This window comes from Capronia coronata, assembly GCF_000585585.1.
Source record: "Capronia coronata CBS 617.96 chromosome Unknown acBCG-supercont1.3, whole genome shotgun sequence".
Classification (NCBI taxonomy): Eukaryota; Fungi; Ascomycota; class Eurotiomycetes; order Chaetothyriales; family Herpotrichiellaceae; genus Capronia; species Capronia coronata.
The window spans coordinates 1,504,267-1,526,100 of record NW_006912895.1 but is presented as its reverse complement, the minus strand read 5'-3'; the positions used below and the strand labels follow the sequence as shown (position 1 = coordinate 1,526,100).

General features: G+C 52.0%; 3 protein-coding genes across 3 annotated transcripts; 2 read left to right on the top strand and 1 right to left on the bottom strand.

Annotated features, from left to right (window-relative positions):
- Window positions 1-1,158: 1,158 nt before the first annotated feature.
- A1O1_03857 (uncharacterized protein) lies at window positions 1,159-5,029 on the top strand (the record flags this gene model as incomplete). Its single annotated transcript, XM_007724757.1, has 2 exons — window positions 1,159-4,864; window positions 4,929-5,029. The coding sequence occupies 2 exons, from the start codon at window positions 1,159-1,161 to the stop codon at window positions 5,027-5,029; spliced, it is 3,807 nt and encodes a 1,268-aa protein (XP_007722947.1).
- A 245-nt stretch (window positions 5,030-5,274) lies between these two features.
- On the bottom strand, window positions 5,275-6,960 carry A1O1_03856 (uncharacterized protein; the record flags this gene model as incomplete). The annotated part of the gene is made up of 1 exon (XM_007724756.1): window positions 5,275-6,960. The coding sequence occupies one exon, from the start codon at window positions 6,958-6,960 to the stop codon at window positions 5,275-5,277; it is 1,686 nt and encodes a 561-aa protein (XP_007722946.1).
- Window positions 6,961-9,394: 2,434 nt separating this feature from the next.
- A1O1_03855 (uncharacterized protein) lies at window positions 9,395-13,664 on the top strand (the record flags this gene model as incomplete). Its single annotated transcript, XM_007724755.1, has 2 exons — window positions 9,395-10,440; window positions 10,514-13,664. 2 exons carry the CDS (start codon window positions 9,395-9,397, stop codon window positions 13,662-13,664), a joined length of 4,197 nt encoding a protein of 1,398 aa, XP_007722945.1.
- Window positions 13,665-21,834: the final 8,170 nt, after the last annotated feature.

Sequence of the window (21,834 nt, the reverse complement as noted above, 5' to 3'; positions counted from 1 at the left end):
CGACATGGGCGACAGTTGGAGCTTCCGGGATCGAAGGCTTTTTTCCCTTCGACCTTGTTGTATTTTATCCTTTGCTAGAAAAGAAAAAACATGCCTGCTGGTGGACAGAGGAAAGAATGATATGTTGAAGTAAAAACTGTAACAAGATATGCTTCCCCACGTCTTTTCCTGCGCCCGTGATCTCTATACGACAAGCCTGAGTGACCTTGGGGGCTGAATGCTTGTTGCTATACGCGTTCAAGTGTTGTTCCCGTCCGCTCACTGGCCTGCACCCTTGCGCCGGCCTCTGGAATACCGTCAGGCGTTCATATGCGAGTGTGAGACAGATACAATAGATACAGTGCCCAAGGTACCTACTCTTCTGCTTAAGGTACGTAGATAGACTCTACGGATCAGCACAGCTGAGTACGTCCTAGGTAGGTAGGTAGGTAGGTAGGTCGGGGTATGGGGAACCTTAGTAGTAGGATGTTGACGGGGATGAATATGGAGATGAACATGGAGATGAGCAGATGGAGATGTGGGAACGCCATCAAGGTCGTTGGGCAGACGGCTAGGCACTAGGAGCTTGTTATTACAGGGTATCAGGTAGGTTAGGCTCTCTGCTAGCTCCCTAGGTTAGGTGCCTTAGGTACATACATGTGAGTAGTTTAGGCGCCTACCTTAGGTGCCTAGTACTTACTGTGTTATGGTAACACAATGGTAGGCGTGATAGCGTGATAGTGTAGTACTAGTACGTACTAGGGGTAAAGATGGTGACGTGGGAGGATCGATGAACCTCATCCATCCATCTTCCATCATCCATCAACCGCCTCCAGCCACTTGCTTCGCTTTTGCCTGCTTGGGCATTTTGCAAACAAACCCATCGACCACCTACCTCCCTACTAATCTGATTTACTCACTTTCCCACTGAAATTATCCTCTCTTCTCAATCTGTCGGTCTTTTAAAGCTCGTTGTTCTCTGCGCTACCGCTCGCCACCCTCCCCCTCCATCTCTCGACCTGCACCGGTAGCAGTCCGCACCTGGAACCGGTCTTTTGCCGTCTGAAATCATCGCGCATCATGCAACAGATGCAATAAACGACTTGCAGCGTACGGCTAGACACACTCACGACAGGATTCTTCCTTACCGCCGTCGCTCTTCAATCACCGACAAGGTCGATGCGGTTCTCTGTGACAGCCCTTGCGGCCTTGGCTGCTGTCTCCTCCATTCCCCTTGCATCCTCGTCCGGTGCCACTCCTCTCCACGAAGCCGGTCGATGCGCGCTCCGAGGTCATTGCGGCAAACAAGGGTTCTTTGGCTCCGATTTGCCCTGTCCTAACAATGGAAAAGCCACCACTCCCTCGGACGTCGTTCGCGAGAAGTTGGTTGGCCTTTGCGGAGCAAAATGGGCGGACATTGATGTGTGCTGCGAAGAGGAACAAGTCGATGCCTTGAACAAGAACCTGAAGCTTGCCGAGAGGATCATCGCCTCCTGCCCAGCTTGCAAGGAGAACTTCTTCGACATATTCTGTACCTTTACCTGCTCCCCAGACCAGTCCTTGTTCGTCAATGTTACCGCAACCGGCAAGGCTTCCAACGGCAACGAGGTGGTCACGGAACTGGACAATCTATGGTCGCAGAACTACCAAAGCGGCTTCTATGATAGCTGCAAAGAAGTCAAGAACGGAGCCAGTGGAGGCAAGGCAATGGCCTTCATTGGGGGTGGTGCCAAAAATTATACCGAGTTCCTCAAGTTTCTGGGTGATAAGAAGCTCCTGGGGAGTCCATTCCAGATCAATTTCTTGGAACGGCCCAGGTACGATGACAGCCAGGGCATGAAGGCGAGTGATCTTCGAGTCTACGCCTGCAACGACACCGATCCCCAGTTCCGCTGCAGCTGCGTTGATTGTCCAGAAGTTTGTCCTACTCTGGAGCCGGTCAGCTCCGCCCAATACTGCCATGTCGGGAAATTGCCGTGTTTGTCGTTCTCCATAATCATCATCTACTCGATATGCTTATTGCTTCTCATCACGGCGATATCAGGGCATGTGGCATATCGCAGGCACAAACAACGGAAGACCGAAAGACTCCAGCTACTGCAGGATGCGGCACCGAGCGATAGCGAGGACGAGGGGGATCTAGTTCACGATGCTGGACTGTTGGAAAGACCACAAAGAAACTACTACTTGAATCAGATCCTTGATCGGGCATTCAACAAATTGGGCGGGTTCTGCGCTCGCTATCCAGCGTTAACAATTGGCACGAATCTCGTGTTCATCGGCCTGCTCAGTCTCGGCTGGCTCCGGTTCGAGGTCGAAAGGGACCCGGTACGCCTGTGGGTGAGCCCGACCTCAGATGCAGCTCAGGAGAAGGCTTTCTTTGATGCAAACTTTGGTCCTTTCTACAGAACCGAGCAGGCTTTCTTGGTCAATGACTCCGCTGGGACGAACAGTACCGTATTGAGCTATGAGACCCTCGACTGGTGGTTCGACGTTGAGGATCGCATCTCACGAATGATGACACCTGAAAATGGGATCACACTAAAAGACGTATGTTTCGAACCTACCGGGACTGCATGTGTGGTCCAATCCGTCAGTGGTTGGTTCGGAGCCGGATTGACCAGCGACTGGAAAGAGCAGATTGAGCTTTGCGCTGGCCACCCGGGAGATCAGAGATGCCTGCCAGAATTCATGGATCCGCTGCCGCCTGGCCGCATTCTGGGCGGTTACGACAGCGTCAACAACATCGCCAACTCACGAGCATTGATCACAACGTGGGTTATCAACAATGATCAGCCCGGTACACAGGCGGAGGCCAGAGCTGAGGAGTGGGAGCGCTCTCTCAAGCATGATCTACTAATCTATCAAGAAGCTGCCCAAGCTCGAGGTCTGCGGTTGTCCTTCAACACAGAAATCAGTTTGGAAGAGGAGCTGAACAAATCGACGAACACAGACGCTAAGATCGTGGCGATCAGCTACGTCGTCATGTTCATCTATGCGTCGCTGGCATTAGGTTCCGCGAGCCTCTCCATTTCGTCTTTCCTGAGCAACTCTGCGAATGCTTTTGTGCAATCCAAGTTCACCCTGGGCGTGGCTGGCATCCTGATCGTTTTGATGTCCGTCTCTGGCTCCGTTGGGCTTTTCTCGGCCGCTGGAGTCAAAGTCACTTTGATTATTGCCGAAGTCATTCCTTTCTTGGTCCTCGCCGTCGGCGTCGACAACATCTTTCTGATCGTTCATGAATTCGAACGCGTCAACGTCAGCCATCCTGACGAGGAGATCGACGAGCGTGTGGCGAAAGCTCTTGGACGAATGGGCCCCAGCATTCTCTTGTCGGCATCGACCGAGACGATTGCTTTCGCCATGGGAGCATTTGTTGGAATGCCTGCGGTCAAGAATTTTGCAGCATATGCTGCAGGTGCAGTGCTCATTAATGCAATATTGCAGGTGACAATGTTTGTCTCAGTCCTGGCGCTCAACCAACGCCGCGTCGAGAGTCTTCGAGCCGATTGTTTCCCATTTGTCACAGTCAGGGGAGCCAATTCGGTCAGTATGCCTGGCGGTCATTTCTTCGGCAGCGATGAGGAGGGCTGGCTGCAGCGGTTCATTCGCAAGACGTATGCGCCCGGCTTGCTCGACAAGAAGGTCAAGACCTTCGTCATGACTTTCTTCGTCACTCTCCTCGCCGCAGGCATTGCCTTGATGCCCAAGGTTCAGCTTGGCCTTGACCAAAGAATTGCAATCCCGTCCGACTCGTACATGATTCAATATTTCGATGACCTGTACGACTACTTTGGATCCGGTCCGCCAGTCTATTTTGTCACACGCGATGTCAACGTGACCGGAAGAGAGCATCAGCAGCAACTCTGTGGCAGGTTCACCACTTGTGACGAGTATTCGCTGTCCTACATCTTGGAACAAGAATCGAAGCGACCCGACGTGAGCTACATCGATGCAGCGACTGCCAGTTGGCTTGACGACTTCTTCTATTGGCTAAACCCCATCTCCGATTGCTGTCAAAACGAGAACGGAGAGACATGCTTTGGCGAGGGCGAATGGAACATCACCCTCAACGGGATGCCGGAAGGAGAAGAATTCGTCTACTATGCCACAAAGTGGCTCCATGCTCCAACGGACGAGGATTGTCCCAATGGTGGACAAGCCGCATACTCCAACGCTTTGGTTATTGACAAAAACAATACGAACACACCGGCCAGCCATTTCCGGACCTTCCACACGCCTCTACAGGGCCAGGACGACTTCATCCAGTCATATGCTGCGGCCAGAAGAATATCGCACGATATTTCCAAACGCCACAACATCGATGTGTTCCCGTATAGCAAGCACTACATCTTCTTCGATCAGTATAGCAGCATCATTCGCTTGACTGCGACTCTTCTATGTGTCGCCGTCGCAATCATCTTCATTCTCGGCTCATTGCTACTCGGCTCATTGATGACAGGAGCTGTCGTCGCGGTGACAGTTATCATGATTGTGGTGGACATCATTGGCGTTATGGCGGTGGCCAATGTATCTCTCAACGCAGTGTCTCTGGTCAATCTGGTGATATGCGTGGGTATTGGGGTGGAGTTCTGCGCCCACATTGCTCGCGCCTTCATGTTTCCTAGCAAGTCGGTCATGGAGCGAGCGAGGCATAAGTTCCGGGGCAAGGATCTTCGCGCATGGACTGCACTGGTCAACGTCGGGGGGAGTGTCTTCAGCGGCATCACAATTACCAAGCTCCTGGGTGTGGCAGTACTGGCGTTCACCCGGAGCAGAATCTTTGAGATTTACTACTTCCGCATCTGGTTGGCGTTGGTGATCCTCGCAAGCACACATGCGTTGATCTTCCTTCCGGTGGCATTGAGTTTCTTTGGTGGAGACGGTAAGTTTTTGACCTGTCCTTCATGGTGATTGATGATGACGGTTGACTGACTTTGGAGCGACAGGCTACATTGACCCCGAAAGCGAAGGCGGTCTCGAGGAAGACCTGGCCAGTCGGCGGTACCGAAGTCTCTTGCCAGACGATGACTACGATTCGGACGAGTGACAAAAGGGAAGAGCTTGCTCGTTCCTTGATCCAAAAGCAGGAAGTTTGCCTTATAGCTAGCATTCCACAGAGAAAACAGTGTTCTTTCCTCGAACTCTACTTGTTGTCAATTCACCACTCAAACCAGCCCGTAATTGCGATCTCTATTGGTGACTCGCCACAGAGACGCTTTTGAATTTGCCTGGCTGTACTTAATCTCCTAGCCGTACAGACACACATGATATCCGCTATGAGACCCATGATGTTCAACTAAGATCATCCTCTTCCACATCGAGGATATCAGAACGCGATCTCGAGCTTGCTGCTGCCGCCGACAAAGCATTACCCGCTCCCCGTCGAGTCCGTGACGGCGTAGCGCTCTGCGCCATGCCGGAGGTAGACAACTGAGTCTGCGGAATCACGGAAGCAGTCCGCTCACGCTTCAAGGGCCTCAGATTCTTCCTCGCAGTAGCGGCGCCCGCAGAGCCTGCGTCAAGGTCCTCAGCATCATGGTCTTCCTCCACGTCCACCTCCACGTTCACCTCATCATCCTGATCATCCTGATCATCATCCATATCAACATCGCTAGTCGTGGCAATGTCGCCATCCCGTTTCCGTCGTTGCGCCTTCGCCAGAAGTCGCTGGACGCGTCTCTTCAGCGCCGGATTGGGTTTCAAATCCGCCGCCGTCAAGGAGACGTCACACTCGGGACATTTGACCTGTGGAACACGTATTTCGCGCTCCCGCCGGGCCCGGTCGCTGCGTCGATCGATCCGGTCCAACTCGGCCAGCTGGTCGGGGGTGTACGGGGCGTGGTCGTGTGCTGTGCTGAGCATGGACAGGATGGCGGATTTCTCGTACGAGTGGTTGCATTTCAGCGATGTCACGGGGTCGACGTAGGGAAGGAATGTGATGGGGCATTTGATGCGGACGCTTTCCGAGGCGATTTCGATCTCGTCGTCGTCATCGTCTTCTTCCTCGTCATTGTCGGTGTTTTGGCTGTTTCCGTTTCCAATATGTCGTCGTTGCGCATGGCTGGTACTGTTGGAGGTGTGGTGCCGTTGGGGGCGTGCCGCCCGTTGAGTCGAGATCAGTTCGCGTCCTTCTTCGGCTGCGAACCATAGGCGCTCGTCGGGCATCGGGGGCGCAGATTCGCCGGGGTGTTTGGCGTCGTACAGCACGCGGTAGAAGCCCTTGTAGTCGTTGTGGTGGGCGTACCTTTCAGTCAGGGTCCTGGATGTCCATGTCCGGCTCTGCTCTTGTAATGCGGCGGCGAGGAGTATATGTGGTGTTTCGACATCTTGCATGGCGTCCGCTTGGGTGGCTGGTTTCTGTTCTCGTTCTTCGTTGTCGTTGTCGTTGTCGTCATCCTCGCCATCGCCATCGCCATCAACGTTGTCGCCGCTGCTCCGCCGCGCCGATTGCATGGGCGTCGGACCGAGCGTTTGCTGCGTTTGTGTTTGTTGGGTCTGGGACGACGAGTTGCGCGCTGCAGTCACTGTTTGCTGAATCGTTGCTGGAAGATCGTCTAGCCAGGTCTGATCGTCGATGACCGCGCGGATGCTCAGGTCCATTCTTTTAGTCAGGGTGTCGGCTTTCTGCTGGAATTGTTGATGTGCCTGGTCCGCCTCGGCGTTGGCCTCTGCATCGTCGGCCACATTCGACTCTGTTTTCGTGGCGCTTCCATCTCTTCGATCCTGCTGCTGTTCTTGTCGTTGTTGTCGCCGCCGCGCCTGTTCCCGTTCGTGCCGGACTCTGCGTTCGTATGCTCGGTCGTTGAGTCGCCCCGTGAGTTCGGTCAATTGGTCCACGGCCGCGAGGAGATGGTCACGCAGTTTCTTGTCGTGAGTGCCTAGCGTGCTGTCCCCGCTGGCGAGGTTCTCGAGGGCAGCCAAGGCGCGGTCGTTGAGCGGTGCGATGAGAGGTTGTGGCTCGAAAGTGGTGGAGGACATGGTTCTGTAATGGACTGGAAGGTCCAGGAGAACCACTTATTAGAAGTGTTATTGGAAGGTAAAGTACTCCAGGCTCCAAGCTGAGACTATTTGCGAGGCATGGATGGATCGAGCGATGGGTGTTTAACGCTGTGCTTCTCAACTGAAAGGACGACGCGCTTTCTCAACTTAACGCGTCGTGCAGATTGACCGTTATCTTATCAGGTACTAAGAAATATTGGAAGGTCTGCCGAGCCATATTCCTCCCTCGTCAACTTCAACTTCAACGACATACAAGGAGTTAGTATTATTTACTTACCTCCTAGCAATCCATACATCTATACTTGACTTTCATGGGTACTTGATATCGATCTGGTGACTCTAGTGGTACCCAATCAGCTCTTCTGTCCTCGTGGTGTTGGGTGTATTCGTATTAATGGGTTTGTGCGATGCCTCCTTAGCCCATTCTCGACGTCTACTCTGTACACCTCTTGGCCGCGAGATTGTCATCAGGTTGAATGCTGGTGTGCACCTAGGCAGATCTCATCTTCACGATGCCTCCGTCTTCCTAACGACCCCTACCTCCTGCGAGCTATCTCATTCTATGGAGGGGCTTAATCATCGTCTAACAGGCTTCCTCTCGAAATGGCCAGGTTCCTTTTTGCGATCCCGTGCTGTTCGATCGTGTTCGGGCTCGCAACCATGTTCACTTGTGGTTTGGGTTGCCAAGGCCAGTGTTCTGGGATATATATTAGTAGGGAAGTATATGTGGCTTAAGATATCTTGTTTTCGCTGCTTGCAAAGTTGCTTAGGCACTACCGTACTGGCCTCGACAGGACTCACCACTTGAGGACTGGATATCTGACAGACAAGAAGTCTACCTCACTTCCCAACCGGATTTATCTGCCACCTCATGTGAATCGAACGATGACCAACTACTCGAGATCAAAGAAACGAAAGATCTAGGGAACGTCCTTCTGCAACCGCTGTGTGAGAGAGGACATTGTCTACAGCCCATAAACGACCGTTCCCTGACGTTCAAGAGAGACATGACTCGGTCTCCAGTGGTTGGGTGTGGCTCTCTGTAGGAGTTTCAGCGAACGGTCTCTCACTCGATACGTCCATCCAGACCCGTGAATCCACCCCAAGAGTCCGCCATGGAGATGTGCTCAGTTGGGGCTCACGTATTGGCCCCTTTTCGTCCTCAGCCTTGCTTCATTATGTTGACTTTGATGCCCATGCAATATACTTTGTCACTACCACAACCCATTGGCAGCTTCCATATTTCCAACCCTGTGGCACGGAAATCCAATTGAGATATATCACACAAGCAATGTGTCTGGAAACATCGTTGCTGATGTCCAATATACAGCATCGAAAGTCAGGCATGCTACCCCTATTGGGGCTATTGGACCGAAGTTCGCTTTGTCTTCTGGCTCAGAAGACACTGTTTTCATCTTGATATCCTGCAACTTGGCCCTTCCGGGAACAAGACGGACATCATATGGAGGTGGACTGCGGCTGGTACATTCAAGCAAAGCCATCGATTGTGGTTTTCATGGTTGAACATGGTGACTGACAAACAGAAACTGTACTCAAGGATCTTTATCACTTCACCTACTTACCTCAACTCTGCTCCTGTCTCCCCTCAAACCACCCGACTAAAGTATCGTTGCTCGATAAGTTGACTCTGTGCCACTGACAAACCCTCGTTCGAAGCTATCGCAGCCCACCACCGGCCTAGAAGTGGTATCAACTATGTGAGCATAAGCTGTAAGTGGCATTCATTTCTTTCACATCTCATTCTTGCTGTCCAAATGATCACTTTTGCGTCGATGGCAGTTGAAGATCGTTACACTTCACTAGCATGACTCTTGGGTGACAATTCACTGCACTCTTAGCGGCATATCCCCTGCTTATATGTTGACTCTTTTTGTCGCAGTTCACTTTCCGATCAACAACTCCGTCTTCTCCAATATCTCTTCGCTGATGGCCAACCACTTTGGCACAACCTAAGACATCATCCTTTCAAATATCAAGACCGTCAGCTGGTATTGCCTCTCGCCATCACCTCGCCGCCTTGTTGCTCTCGAAATAAGATCATCGGTCTGATCTGAAGCCCGCAGATTCTCAAAACTTTACGGTTACAAAATTTCATAGTCGCGAGACTTTATTATCACGAAACCTCACCGTCGCGTCACCTCCCCGTCTCTCTCCACACTACATCACGCTCTGCTGGGACTTTCTCTTTCTGGGTTCTTCAGTTTTGAGAATACCCCTTGTCTCTCAGGCAACCGATCTTATTACCACACTTCACGTCGCACTCTCCTGAGCTGTTACATTCTGCTCGAAGAAACCCCTTGGCTGCATGCCAACCGTTTGATCACCACGCCTCTTGCCTCACTCTTCCGGATCGGGTTCACAGACTATGAGCTACATTTTCAAGAATACAAATATGGGTGCAAACGTGTCCAAGCCTGACGCTCATGGCGTCGGCATTTCTCAACAAGCAGGGCTGAGGCAGCAAGGTCTACGTCGACCTCCTGGGCCCTCCATTGGATATCAACGCCTTCCACCTGTAGAAAGCAGAGAGACAGTGCGCTTTCAGGTGGCCAACGTCCAAGCCTGGCGACTTGTAGACTCAACTGACAGTCTCTACGAGTCTACCACGGTTCGAAAGTCTTTCGGTTCTGCCCAGATTGTTCCTCGACCTGTTGCAAAGCGTGCTCCTTCTCCAGCTCGGGCATCAGTGAACAAAAAGCGGCGATTAGTTCCAACTCCTCGAGCTCTCCAGATCGCCGAAGAAGTCAGCTCGGCGACAGAGACTGATGACGAACAGAAAGTGAACATGGGAGAACAACCCGCACTTGAAGCTTCTACATCGACGCAAACAGATGCCAGGTTTGCCCGCCCACAACCAAATAATCTCAGCTTTTTCCAGGATGACGAAGACTCATCATGCCTTTTTTTCGATGAAGGCTATGCCTCCTATGTCGTCAGTCCCCCATCCAATGGCAGTGATCTCACAGAAGACCAGAAGGAAGAACAAATGGTCAAAACATTGGCCACACTCCAGCGATCAAACATCGTTCTGGCAAAACCTCTTGCGACAATCGAGGAGTCAATCAGCTCTGCCCAGGTCTCTGATGATGAGAACGATGATCTTCAGGAGGCCAGGGAATGGATGCTTAGAGATCAACAAGAAGCAGCCGAGAGAAGTAAGAAGCTTCGGGAACGAAACCTGGCACGAAGACAGTATGAAGATCACTCAGGCAGCTCTGTGACAGCCAATACAGACAAGCGTCAGGAGGAGCAGCAACAAGAGCAGCAGTTGGCCCCACCGGCATTGAATGGCAACGTTGGTGTTCATGAGAAATTGTCCGACGTGTACTCCGAAGGTGAACAACATGGATCCAACATGGAAAAGCTATTGGATATTGCGAAGCAACACGTCTTCCAGAACTCGCAGTCCTCCAGGGTCAAAGAGAGAGACACATTGAAGTATGTTGTCCATCAGTCAAGTCAGAACGTGAATTCAGCTAACACCGGCCTGTAACAGAATGCACCGTCACAGGTCCGATCCAAATGCCATCAACCCAGCCTCCCAAATTGCGGCTGAACAGTATCGGACACAAAGCCGCCATGTGAACACTCAGCCCCAGCAGGAGCAGCCATTGCACAATCCTCATGGTGTTCCGCAGGAGAACAGAGAAGCGCGACTTCGTGAATTGACAAACACGGATCACGGTGTGAAAAGAGGGATGTATAACAGCGTGAGATCCCCAAGATTGGACAACCAGTTCACTGGGGATGACTTGAGGTCTAGAGAGCCGACTGGTATACAGACAACACCAACAACAATGCCTGATACCACATGTCGCGTCAATTTAGCGCCAAAACCGAGAGTACCCCAGACTGTGAATCAATCAGGCGTCAATGAACACCCATCTGGTAATCGTGCCTCAGGGCTTGAGATGCTATCTGCGAAGCGAAGAGAGAATACCGAACCAGACAAAGACAAGACCATGACCATCTCATGTCCGCGGCCAAATCCACACGCACCAACACCATCCGTCCCCCCTATCAACCGTTTGTCCGAGCTTGACATGCCCCTCGCTCAACAGAAGGTCGATGTCGAACCAGACAAAGACAACGAGACGACTACAGCAGCACCGCAACCATGTCTAAACGCGACAACAATATCGTCCGCCCCTGCAAGACGCATTTCCGGCCTTGAGATGCTCTCTGCGAAACAGAGAGACAACGTTGAGTCGCGCGATGATATGAAGACAGCTGTAACCTCACCACAGCCATCTTCAAGCGAGACACCAATATCATCTGTCGCGGGAAGACATGCGCCAGGGCTCACTACGCTCTCTGCGAAACAGAGACTACAAATTGCCGCTGAAAACAACAAAGTCAGAACTGTCAGATCAGCCCAACGATCTTCAAGCGCGACAACAGCACCGTCAACCCAGAAAAGCGGGCTGACACTCCCAATCAAGTTTGACACATACGATGAAGAGGAGAAAAAAGCCATTGTCGAGCATGAAATCGCAAAGGAAAGAAAGCGAGACTTGGAGATGATCGAGCGAGTCACTCTAGCCATTGCCCAGTTACGATGTCTTGGAGAATTCTCCGATCTCGACCATAAAGAGCTGGATGAAGTCCAGAAGTATCTCTCTGTCGTGATCGAGCAGGGCATGTGCGGCAAGATGAAAAGACCTCGGATCCAACACATCAGAGACAACATGCGAAGAAGAGCTGTCGGATACGAAGAACCGAGCGAGGCTGACGTGGCAGCTTGGACGAACAGAGTCTTCAAAAAGTCTGACCTGGACTTTGTGAAGGAAGAGCTCGTCAAAGTCGAAGAACGGATCAATGAACTTGGCTCATTGCGCACCTCATACTCCACCAAACGGCACAATTCACGAACAAAGAAGGACAAGAGGAGGAACAGAGCCGACAAGCAAACCCGGTCTGTGGTGGGAGATCAATATGCAGACGACACCAGCACGTCCATCAGACAGGTCAGACATTCTCAACGGAGTGTGAATCCCACACAGAATCGACGGCAGGCTCAGCATGCCCACCAAGACCGGCTTCAAGACATGCTCGAGGCCAAGCTGCAACTTTTTGATGATGCCGCTGCCCCTCGGCAGGCAGAGGACAGCCAGGTCATCGATTTGCCCGGCGGGCATGATGCACCACGTTGTTCACAGCCTCAACAGCGCTATCATAGTGATAGCGAGAGCGAGGAAGATGACGGTGCGCAGTATGTCTTTGGCGCTGGAATGGCTGCACCAAAAATGGCAACAGCAAGTACATCGGGGTTCACGGCACCTTCGTCGTTTCCTGTATCGACTCAAGAAGTCCAAATCGACCAGGACATGGAAGAGATCAACCGCCTTGAAGATTCAAGACAGCTTGAGAGCAGAACACATGCGTTGCAGCGCTCCGAACAGAGGCAGCCTCCGCCCGAGCCAACAACTCCATCGGCCAGCACCCAGCGTTTCGACCCGGAACTGTTGAAAAGAATGCAGAACAAGCATGCACAAGCGTCGCAGAAGCCAGCCTCAGCTCCGGGTCTAGAGCAGTCAAGCAACACTGGTACAGTCGGTGTCGAAGACATGGCAGACCACGAAGCCTCTGCCACGGACTCATCAGAAGTATCCTCGTCAGGAGATGAGGCAGATGACGACTCCGAAGACGACGAAACCAGTCGCCAGGTCTTCAAATACACAGTCATGGGCGCGTTCGCTGGCATCGAGATCTACAAAGATGCCGACACATATATCTTCAAAACGACATATAAACCAGCCAGCGCCAAAGCCATGGTAGCCAAGATCATTGAAAGCGTCCTCCGACAATTCCCTCCGGCCGGCGGCATCGATGCCGGCCACTGGTCTTTGGACGTGGCATACCGTGATGGCCTGATCGAGCAGCACCTGATGGTCGGCGAGGATGTGACGGTCGAGGCGAGGGTGTGGATCGAAAAGGAACTTGTCGAACTAGACAAGAAGGCCTATCGATCTGCCAAAGCACGAACGATAGCTCAGCACAAGTTTCTCTATGCCGTCTATTGGGAGAAGACTATCACACCTGTCGGGGCAGTGGGTGATGGATCTGAACATGACAACCACGACGAGCAGCAGCGCTCTGGTGTCCCTTCTCTACCACTACCAGGACTCGGGAACCACCACCAACATCAACAGGACGAAACTGACATCGACTTGTTCGGCGAAGATCCTCCTTCTCCTCGATCTTCTTCTCCGATGAGAGATGTTGTTGTCTCCGATTCTCACGATCATTCTCGCTCTCAAGCTCGTCCTACTACTACCATCAGTACGATCTCACCCCATGAAGTCCAGCACTTCACAACCCCAGTCCTAGCCAACCGCCACGCAAAGGACATCTACATGGCATGGCACGCGACCTTTCTCCCTGGCTTCCGCAACGAAGGCTACCGTCGTCTCGAAGAAGATGCGGTCGAACAGATTTTGAAGATGCTTGGATCTTGGGGTCTCTGGAGCCGTGAGGAGAGCTTCGAACGAGTTGTCACGAAGGAAGACAATCTGGCAGGCCAAGGTGGAGGTGGATGTGGAGGACAAGGCCGAAATGGAAATGGAAATGGAGCTGCACATTCGACGAACGCGCACATCAAAGTCGAAGAGAAATTCAAGGTCTGGGTTCGGAGGATCGAGGTTTATGGGCCGGGAAACTGAATTGTGGTGCTTTTTCTTTGCTTTTTCTTTGCTTTTAGTGTCTCTTTTCTAGCCTCTATTGCCAGGGGTTCGGCTACATCGTCTCGCACGTTTGCACGCACGCACGCACGCACGCATGAATGTATACACACTTGGATGGGGCGTTTCTCTTCAATATGCGGAAGGATGGGAAGGTCCCGGTCTGCTCGGATCAAGAGATCCAAGGCAGGCATCGCGCACGTTCACAGGGGTAGTCTGAGACATAGATAGAATAAAGGAATATGCTCGAAAGCTGACCGCCATGCTCAAAGAAGACATCACAGGCTAGAGACAATATAGTGCGGGCGGGCTACCATACAATATAGGTGGCACCGCCAGATCTTGATAGAGGTGCCCTTCACAACTTCAATAGACATTAGGTATACCTATATTGAAGGGGAACGCCTCTTATATTAACCTTATATGTCACGAATCGTTCCTCGGGGTCACGATATCGATCAGGGTTTCCTGATATGTGGGAAGGCAGGAGGACAGTATTCCAGGGCACAAGGGTAAGTCAGAACGAAAGCTATCAACGCGATGGTAACGTCTAGCTTGTGAACGAAGTTGACTACGAGAGACTATAAACTGCTATAGAATGGAAGACTATATAGATATAAGAGACTCGTAGTACTTAGTCGTACTTAGTACGCTCAGCGTGCTTAGTCACTAATCACGACTAATGAAGGCTAATTATACTAATTATATTACGTAACCTAGCCTTGCCTTGCAAGGTTCTCACGTGCTTCCTCGGCAACCCTGCCTTTCCTGGCCCTTAGCTCCTGTTGGATCTCATGCCCTGCTTGCTTCTGCATGAACCCTAACACTTATCTCCTAGTGTGCCGCCCTCTAGAAGAAGTAGTACTATTAGATCTTAATAGAGGTGCCCTCTATAGCTTTACTCGGCGGTAGGTATACTTATATTATAGGAGGACGTCTATTATATCGTCCTTATTAACTACCTACCTCCTAGGAAGCCACCCTATAGAAGAAGAAGTACTATTAGATCTTGATAGGGGCGTCCTTCACAACTTTAATAGGCGGTAAGTACACTTACGTCGAACGCGAACGCCTGTTGCACCACGTCACGGACTGCTTACCTCCCAGGTATGCACCTATCACTTTTGCGGTGCCACTGTTGTAAGGGATGATGGACGTTGGGTTAAAGATTGGAGCATTAGGTTGCTGGAGGTGTGAACGATTGCAGATCACCGCATTGACGAGCCATGAGAACGGTCCATGTTTCTTGACGGCAACTGTGCCCGATGTGGCCACACGCGGCTTCTAAGGCGTATGATGCATCGAGAATCTTCTTGTTGATCGAGTGCCTGAACCCTGTTCTTTGACGACCAAGGGCGAGCACGATTTGACGGCGCTATGTGCACCCCAAACGCTGAGCCCTATGGGCCACGGGAAGGGCGCCGATCACCTCAAACGGGATGAACCAGTCCGTACCCCCTGAACGAGTCAAGGGTAAGTATCACGCGGGGTTGGGACCTGGAGGGAGGGAAGGGTGTTCTGGGTTCAAGGATACTCTGAAACATACTGTGTACCGTTGGGAGGGTCCCAGCATGGGGTTCTGTAGCGTCTTGAGGAGTCTGCAGTGGTCAATTGGGGTCCAAATATACCCCGAACTTCCATAATGTTTCCTGCTGCGGTTAAGGGTTGTGCTTGGGAGCTGCGCGTCGTGGTGTAGGGAGGACGTTGTTGTTCTGGCTGAACAGCAGAGAACACTTTCACATGTCAAACCCTGACATGCCATATACGCGTGTCCAGTCATCGAACCGGACACGAGTCTCGAGTGCGACCAGGAGCCCAGCGGCGTGGGGCAACGTCTGCACCCCGCCATCTTGAACGCAGCGGTCAGCAAGGAATCCTGTCCCAACACTTTTGTGAGGGACAAGGCGCCTTTAACCGGTCGTTTGTCTCGTCTTACCCCTCTTGTCGTACAGTATGCAAGAGTAGCAGCATGAAGGAAGCTGCGGCCACGGCCAGCTGAGGTCGGCGACAAGCGGCATATTTTCGGATTTTGAACTTACGGGGCTCTCCGGCTCCCAGGGAGGCATGTTCGGCGGTAGTTATGTGGTCGGATCAATTAGTATCAGCGAGCGAGCGATGGTGCGAGTGTGGCGTGCAAGGAGCCCTGCTATCAAGCAAGGAGCACGCGGTGCTTGCATTTGCAGAAGCCCTGGAAGTGGAGTAAAACCAGGGGCCAACTCTTTCCAGCGTTCAAACACTTGGCCTCAAGACCAGGTTGTTTTAGTGAGTCTCGTAAACGAGACACTGTAATGTGCATCTGTTGGGGCCTGCCATTTCCCATCACATCCTCGCACTTTGCGGAGTATTACACCGCCTCTTTGGACTTCATCATGGCTGCATCGGGCACAGAGGTCGAGACTCGCCTCAGTGGAGACATCGCGGTGAGGGTTGCAGCAGAGTTCGCGGTCCGTACAAGATTCTGGAGACTGGAGACTGGAGTAGGGAGGAAGGAGGAAGATGGAGTGCAGGGCAAAAGAACGTTGGGAATGTCTCCAGGGATTGAAAATTGGATATGCCGTAATAGAATGCAATTCGCCACGCAGGACTTGAGATTGTCCTCAGCGCGTGTCTCAGAGTTTGAAGCCACAAGCGACAAGACTCTTCCGTATCGGGCTATTGCTGGAAGAACATACCAGGATTCAAGTGTGCAGTGAGGAAGACTTGATGCCGTTGAAATACAGAGAGTGGATGATTTGGCTGCCTGCGCAGTTTCTTCCTGCGGAGCTCGGAGTTTTAGTTACTCCGCAAGTCATATGACACGGTGCTTTAATGACTAAGATTACATAATGTGGATTGCAGTGCGACATGATTCATCCAGAAACGTTCTCGACATGCGTGAGCGATCTACTTGCGATAGTAACTCCTCGATACCAATTACATCTGCAGTCTGTTACTGCGAGGTGGTTCTATGTCAGGATTGCTGATGATAACGATGTAGCATTGCTATGTTGGCCAGCTTAAGCCAGAAGTCACAATCAGTACCTATGGTGTTTCAATCAAGCGGCGATCGTGTGTATCCTCACCCTTGATTTGCAGGCGAAAAGTATCGACACCTGCAGCCGCAACATGGATGGACAAGCTCTAAATGATTAGGCGAGCAGAACGGACGGCCAACGCCTGCACGCAAGGTTGAACCCTGAACCCTGGGGGGAAAGCGTATAACGACCACGGTTGTCACACCATCTTCAGTCTCCCGGCGCAGGGTCTGCGATAACCTTTCCAATGGCGCAAGGGATTTGCCCCAGGTACAGTCGATCAGTAGACCCTGAACAGGCAAGAATCAATTGCGTAGCTACCAGGCATGGATGACCAATTTTGAAGGTAACTTGCGCAAGGCAAATTACAGGAGTCGGTTTGTGAGTGTGCTTCAGATCGCATGAGAACGATGTTGTGGCGGCTAAAAGGTCAGGCTTGCAGCTGGTCTACGTTCACTCAGCTAGGCCCAGGACCCTAGGCTCCAAATGCAGCTGCAAGACTTCTTGCGGCGCGCGGGGACGTCCACATGTTCGACATGACAGTCGCCATGACTCACTTCTCACTGGGAAGGTCATCGATGCACGCTTCCTGTTGAAGCATGAGAAGGCGTCAGGCCGATGTCGTGCATAATGTTGCATAAACACACAAAGTGTTGTCTTTCACGGCTCCGATAGGAGAGTTACCCAGTCAGCGGCCCTTCGAAGGCCCAAGACCAGGGCCATCCAAGATAGATGCGGTCGAGAACATATCGACCGGCGGTAGTACGTACGTAGTGTCAAAACGTGGGTAGCCAGGCAGTGATTACTCCTAGACATCTTATGACCGACCCATCGGAGTGGTGCCTGCTATTCCAGCGTGGGAGTAGTTAAGTCTCCTCTTTCAAAGCCGGCCCATGCGCTTGGTCACTGATCACCGAGATGAAGGAACTTCCCAGCTCCGGCACAAGCTCTAAAAGGCATAGAGTCTTGCATCAGCCTGGAAACCATCTGATGGCATGCGCCCACACCGGGAGGAGGACGAAACAATGTAATGTTGACTTTCGTCAGAAGAATCTTTCTCAGCAACAACATCGTTCAGGGTAAAGGTACCCGCCAAAAAGGGATAGCCAAGCCCCTGGTTTTCAAGCGAGAACCACCGGACTTGACGCGACGAGGAGATGGGTCAAACGTCAAAGATCATCCACCCTTCAACTATGGCGAAAGAAGGTTTAGCAGCAATTGTGGTCGAACTCCGATTGTGGTCTGAGGATTTACACCTCTATGGATCGGAATGGGTTGCCGGATTAGGTCAGAATCAGACCACTTTCGCAGTAGCTACCGACTCTTGGTGTTTTGAAGATTTTCATATTTTCACCTGCCGGGACGTTGATCAGGCATAATGTCGGCAAATATAGGAACGAATACGCCCTTGTAGTAGGTAGGCAAAGACATTCAACGATTTAGGTACGTATAGGTAGGCTGTCGAAGCGAGCGCCCCAGTAGACCGGTCGCACTGAATTGTGATTCGGAGCGTGCTGGTTCGGGATGTGCAAGACGTGAACTTTGCCACAGTCTTACTAAGAAGTAGTCAGCCATTGCCACGCGTCGGATTGATTAGATTCTGCTGCTATCCTGACCGCTCTCTCGCCGTGGGGGTTGCTGCATACCGATCAGGTCCCTCAACAGCGCAACTCTCTATCAACAGTCAACACTTGAATGACTCACGGGGAGCGTGCTGCCAGCGAAGAAAGTGCTCGGGCAGCAGGGAGAAGGGCAGCAGCTTTTCTACGCCATGTTGGTTGACCATGGCAGAATTGAAAGCGATATTTGCAACGGCTCTATTCTCGTCGTGACAATATACGTGCCACGAGAACCGATCGCCGATGGGCCGCGATAAGGACTGCGACAAGCGGAGTGATCCTTTGGGGGAGACTTGGGACCAAAGAAAAGCATGCCGACAAATTCCAGGAGTGGACAACCTGATAAATTAATCGCGCCGTCCGATGTTGGTGTATGCAGAGAGGGTTCCGATAAGCTACAAGCCCGAGTCGTGATTGGAGCCATGCGTCCTCACCGCCCTAATAGATTGACAGCAGGACGGTCCGCAGGAAGCCGGGGCAATCACTGGTTTGATAGCCAGACCTGGATCTTGTAGAGAGCTGTCATGACTGGGAAAGACGGAGAACCGTGTTTTCGTTGCACCCAGTCCGCATAAAAGTCGACCTGCGGCGTTGCCCATCGTGGCCGCTGAACAAGCCATTGGTTATGCAATTCAACCCACTCCCATGTGGGCCATTGCCCACCATAGTGATTTACAGCTGAGAGGTACGGAGAGCTGCTCTCGATGAATACACTAGCTCTGACGATATCCTGGATGTTGGTAGCGTATAAGTTATATGCTTGACGTATACTTGTTGAGCTGGTCATCGATTGGGAAGTTGTGTACTATGCTGTAATTCATTAGCTGAAACTGACCATCTCCCACTGGTAGTTCGAGAAACCTCCGCAGAAGCAAGCGCGGCCTCTCCTTCGCGATTCGTCACTGGCCTTCGTAGAAGGATCAGCGTTCAAGCGCGTTTTCATACAAACCTAGCCCGATGGCGCAAGCGGTGTTTCACCAGCCATTAGACCATTAAAGTCTCTGACCGACGCGCACCAAACAGCCTGCTGGAGAGAGGGCGAAACAGTTTGTTGTGCTAATTGCAATATAGGGTTGGGTCTTGTAGTGGCGCTCCATCTCACATACGAATAGACTTTCATGGTCCTTTTGTGTTGCCTTTCTTCTTAAACCCAGTTAGATCATCGCTTCCCCCACAGAATGATTGCCAGGAGTCTTGTAGCAGGCCATAGTCGTAATGGTTTCCCAGAGATGCGGTGGATATCCCCTCGGTTTGCGGGGGAACGAGGACGTCAGTGCGTTGTCAGAGACTGAGACTGCGGAGTGGTACAGGCGTCCAGGCATCCGGCTCGTCCGTCCGAGGAAAAGTACGCGTAGATACAGAAAAATCCCTATACGCAGTGTTATTGTTGGGAGGATACGCGCCCAGTGCCAGCTTGCCTTGAGAGGGAGTTCTCTTGTGCTGAGAGATTGGTTACAGGGGGCCGCAGGCGGGGAAGGGCTAAGTACTGGATGACACCTAGTGTGTGGGGGGACTTGACTTTGTGTCGCAGCACTGGCAGGATGATTCAAACGGTGGAAAGCTTACCTCAGGTACGTACCTCAGGCAGGGGGAAAGGAGAAGCGGCAAATGGGGAATATGGGGAAGTTCCTGTCTGCTTGTAGCTTGAAGGAAAGAGCACGGACGGATCGAGGAATCGGGGGGGGCCAGGATGGAAATCTATGACGATGACTTATTGGAATGCACGCTGTGCACGGAGGCCGCAAAGCCACAGATAGAAAACTATAACCAGGACCACCGATGTAAGATACCTATCATAGAATGGGGGCTGAAATAACGGCATTATTGCTGACTGTGCCTGGGGTTTAATGTTTAATTACTGTTGCCAGGACAGGATCCCAGATGGCAGTGTATTTTGGGCAAAAAACACGAGGGCCTGGGATGTAACAGCAGGAACGGTGTTGGTGTTGGTCATTCGACGGGAGCACGGCAGCTCCTGTTGACTCCTGAGCGTCCTTGTCTTTACTCCTTCTGCACCGGACACCAACTACTGTTATTGGACAGTGGACTCCATGCAGCTACAGGACAGGTCCACAGCCTTGCTGATGTTGTGGTACTGGGGTGCCAGTGGGCGGCACATGGGGGTGGCGACCTGCCAGTTGTCTGTCTGTTACGTAGACATACGTATTTACCCAGATATCCAGTAGAACAATGATAATGATCTTCTTCTTCTTCTGCTGTGCAGTGTGATGGTAGAGGCGGAGGGAAGCGATAACAGTAGAACGTACTACGTACTACTATAGTAGTAGTACCTTAGCAAGCAACCTCTGCCTTGGTACCTACCTGGTCGGTAAGATAGGCAGGCACATTAGGGGCTGACCTAGGTAGTACATGTACTAGCGGTGCGTTTAAGCCACGCCCAGTTATATGGCACCTACGAAGGCACCTAAAGGACTAGTACCTGGCACCGAGGAAATCTTGTCCGCACCCAGCAACCGCTGGCACGAAACCTGGAATCGTGCTTTCGTCTTCCAACCACTGCAGCCCGAAGTCGCTCGCTCGCTCGCTCGCTGGCTCCCAGTGTCCTCGCACGCACGCACCAACATTCCCGCGAGCTGCCGCAACCGGCATCCCGTTTCCGGCAAGGATGACTACAGGTACCTAGCCTTACCCAAGATACCTTGTGCTCGCACACAGCTGAGTTCTGACGAAAATCTCAATCAGCGCCAATTCCTAGCTACCTGATGATTGCTGAAATTGACTGCAAGCGGAAACTCATCCAAGTTCAAGTTCCTCCCGATGCGGCCATCTCCAGTGGAGCCAATTCAGTAGGTAGTATCTGCTACTATACTAGTCCTAGTCCTAGTATTGAGCTGCCACTGCCATCATCGATCCCCCAGCACTAATCAGTCCCATCACCGTGCGATACCAATTTCTCCGACTCCCCGCCACATGAATTCCATCCACCTGCTTATGGCATATGCACATTTTGTGTCTGTTCGCTTGCGACAATTCCAACTGCAACTCCCAACTCGAGACATACCCTTTAAGATACAGAACACAAAAGTGGTGTTGTTGGCACTCTGTCTTGTTAATTTGGATTCTCTCTCAGTCTACCTCTCTCTTCACTACTACAGGAGGTACCTCCACGCCTGGGGACCAAGTCTGGGACCAGAACAAACCCCAACAACCTACGCATGAGGATTTCTCTTGTCGAGATAACTCCTGATATCTCCACCCACGCGCCCTCTTCAGGTTGCACAACTCCGCCTCCCGGCTTGACTTCTTTGATCCCATACCTGCCTGCCCGCTGCCCGCCTACCTCGAGGTACCCGCTATCATGCCATTGGCATGAACCCTCTGCCCCAAGTTCACCCGCCATTGCTAGTGCCCGCACCAATTTTTCTAGGTGCAGCATTGGCTTGGACAAGTCCTTGTCCTGTTGCATGCTTCGACGCTTGATCCTTGCGCCACCGACCTGCCCACTTTTCAGGTGCGCTACACCACGACTGCGTGCAGACTGCAGCTTAGCATCCCGCA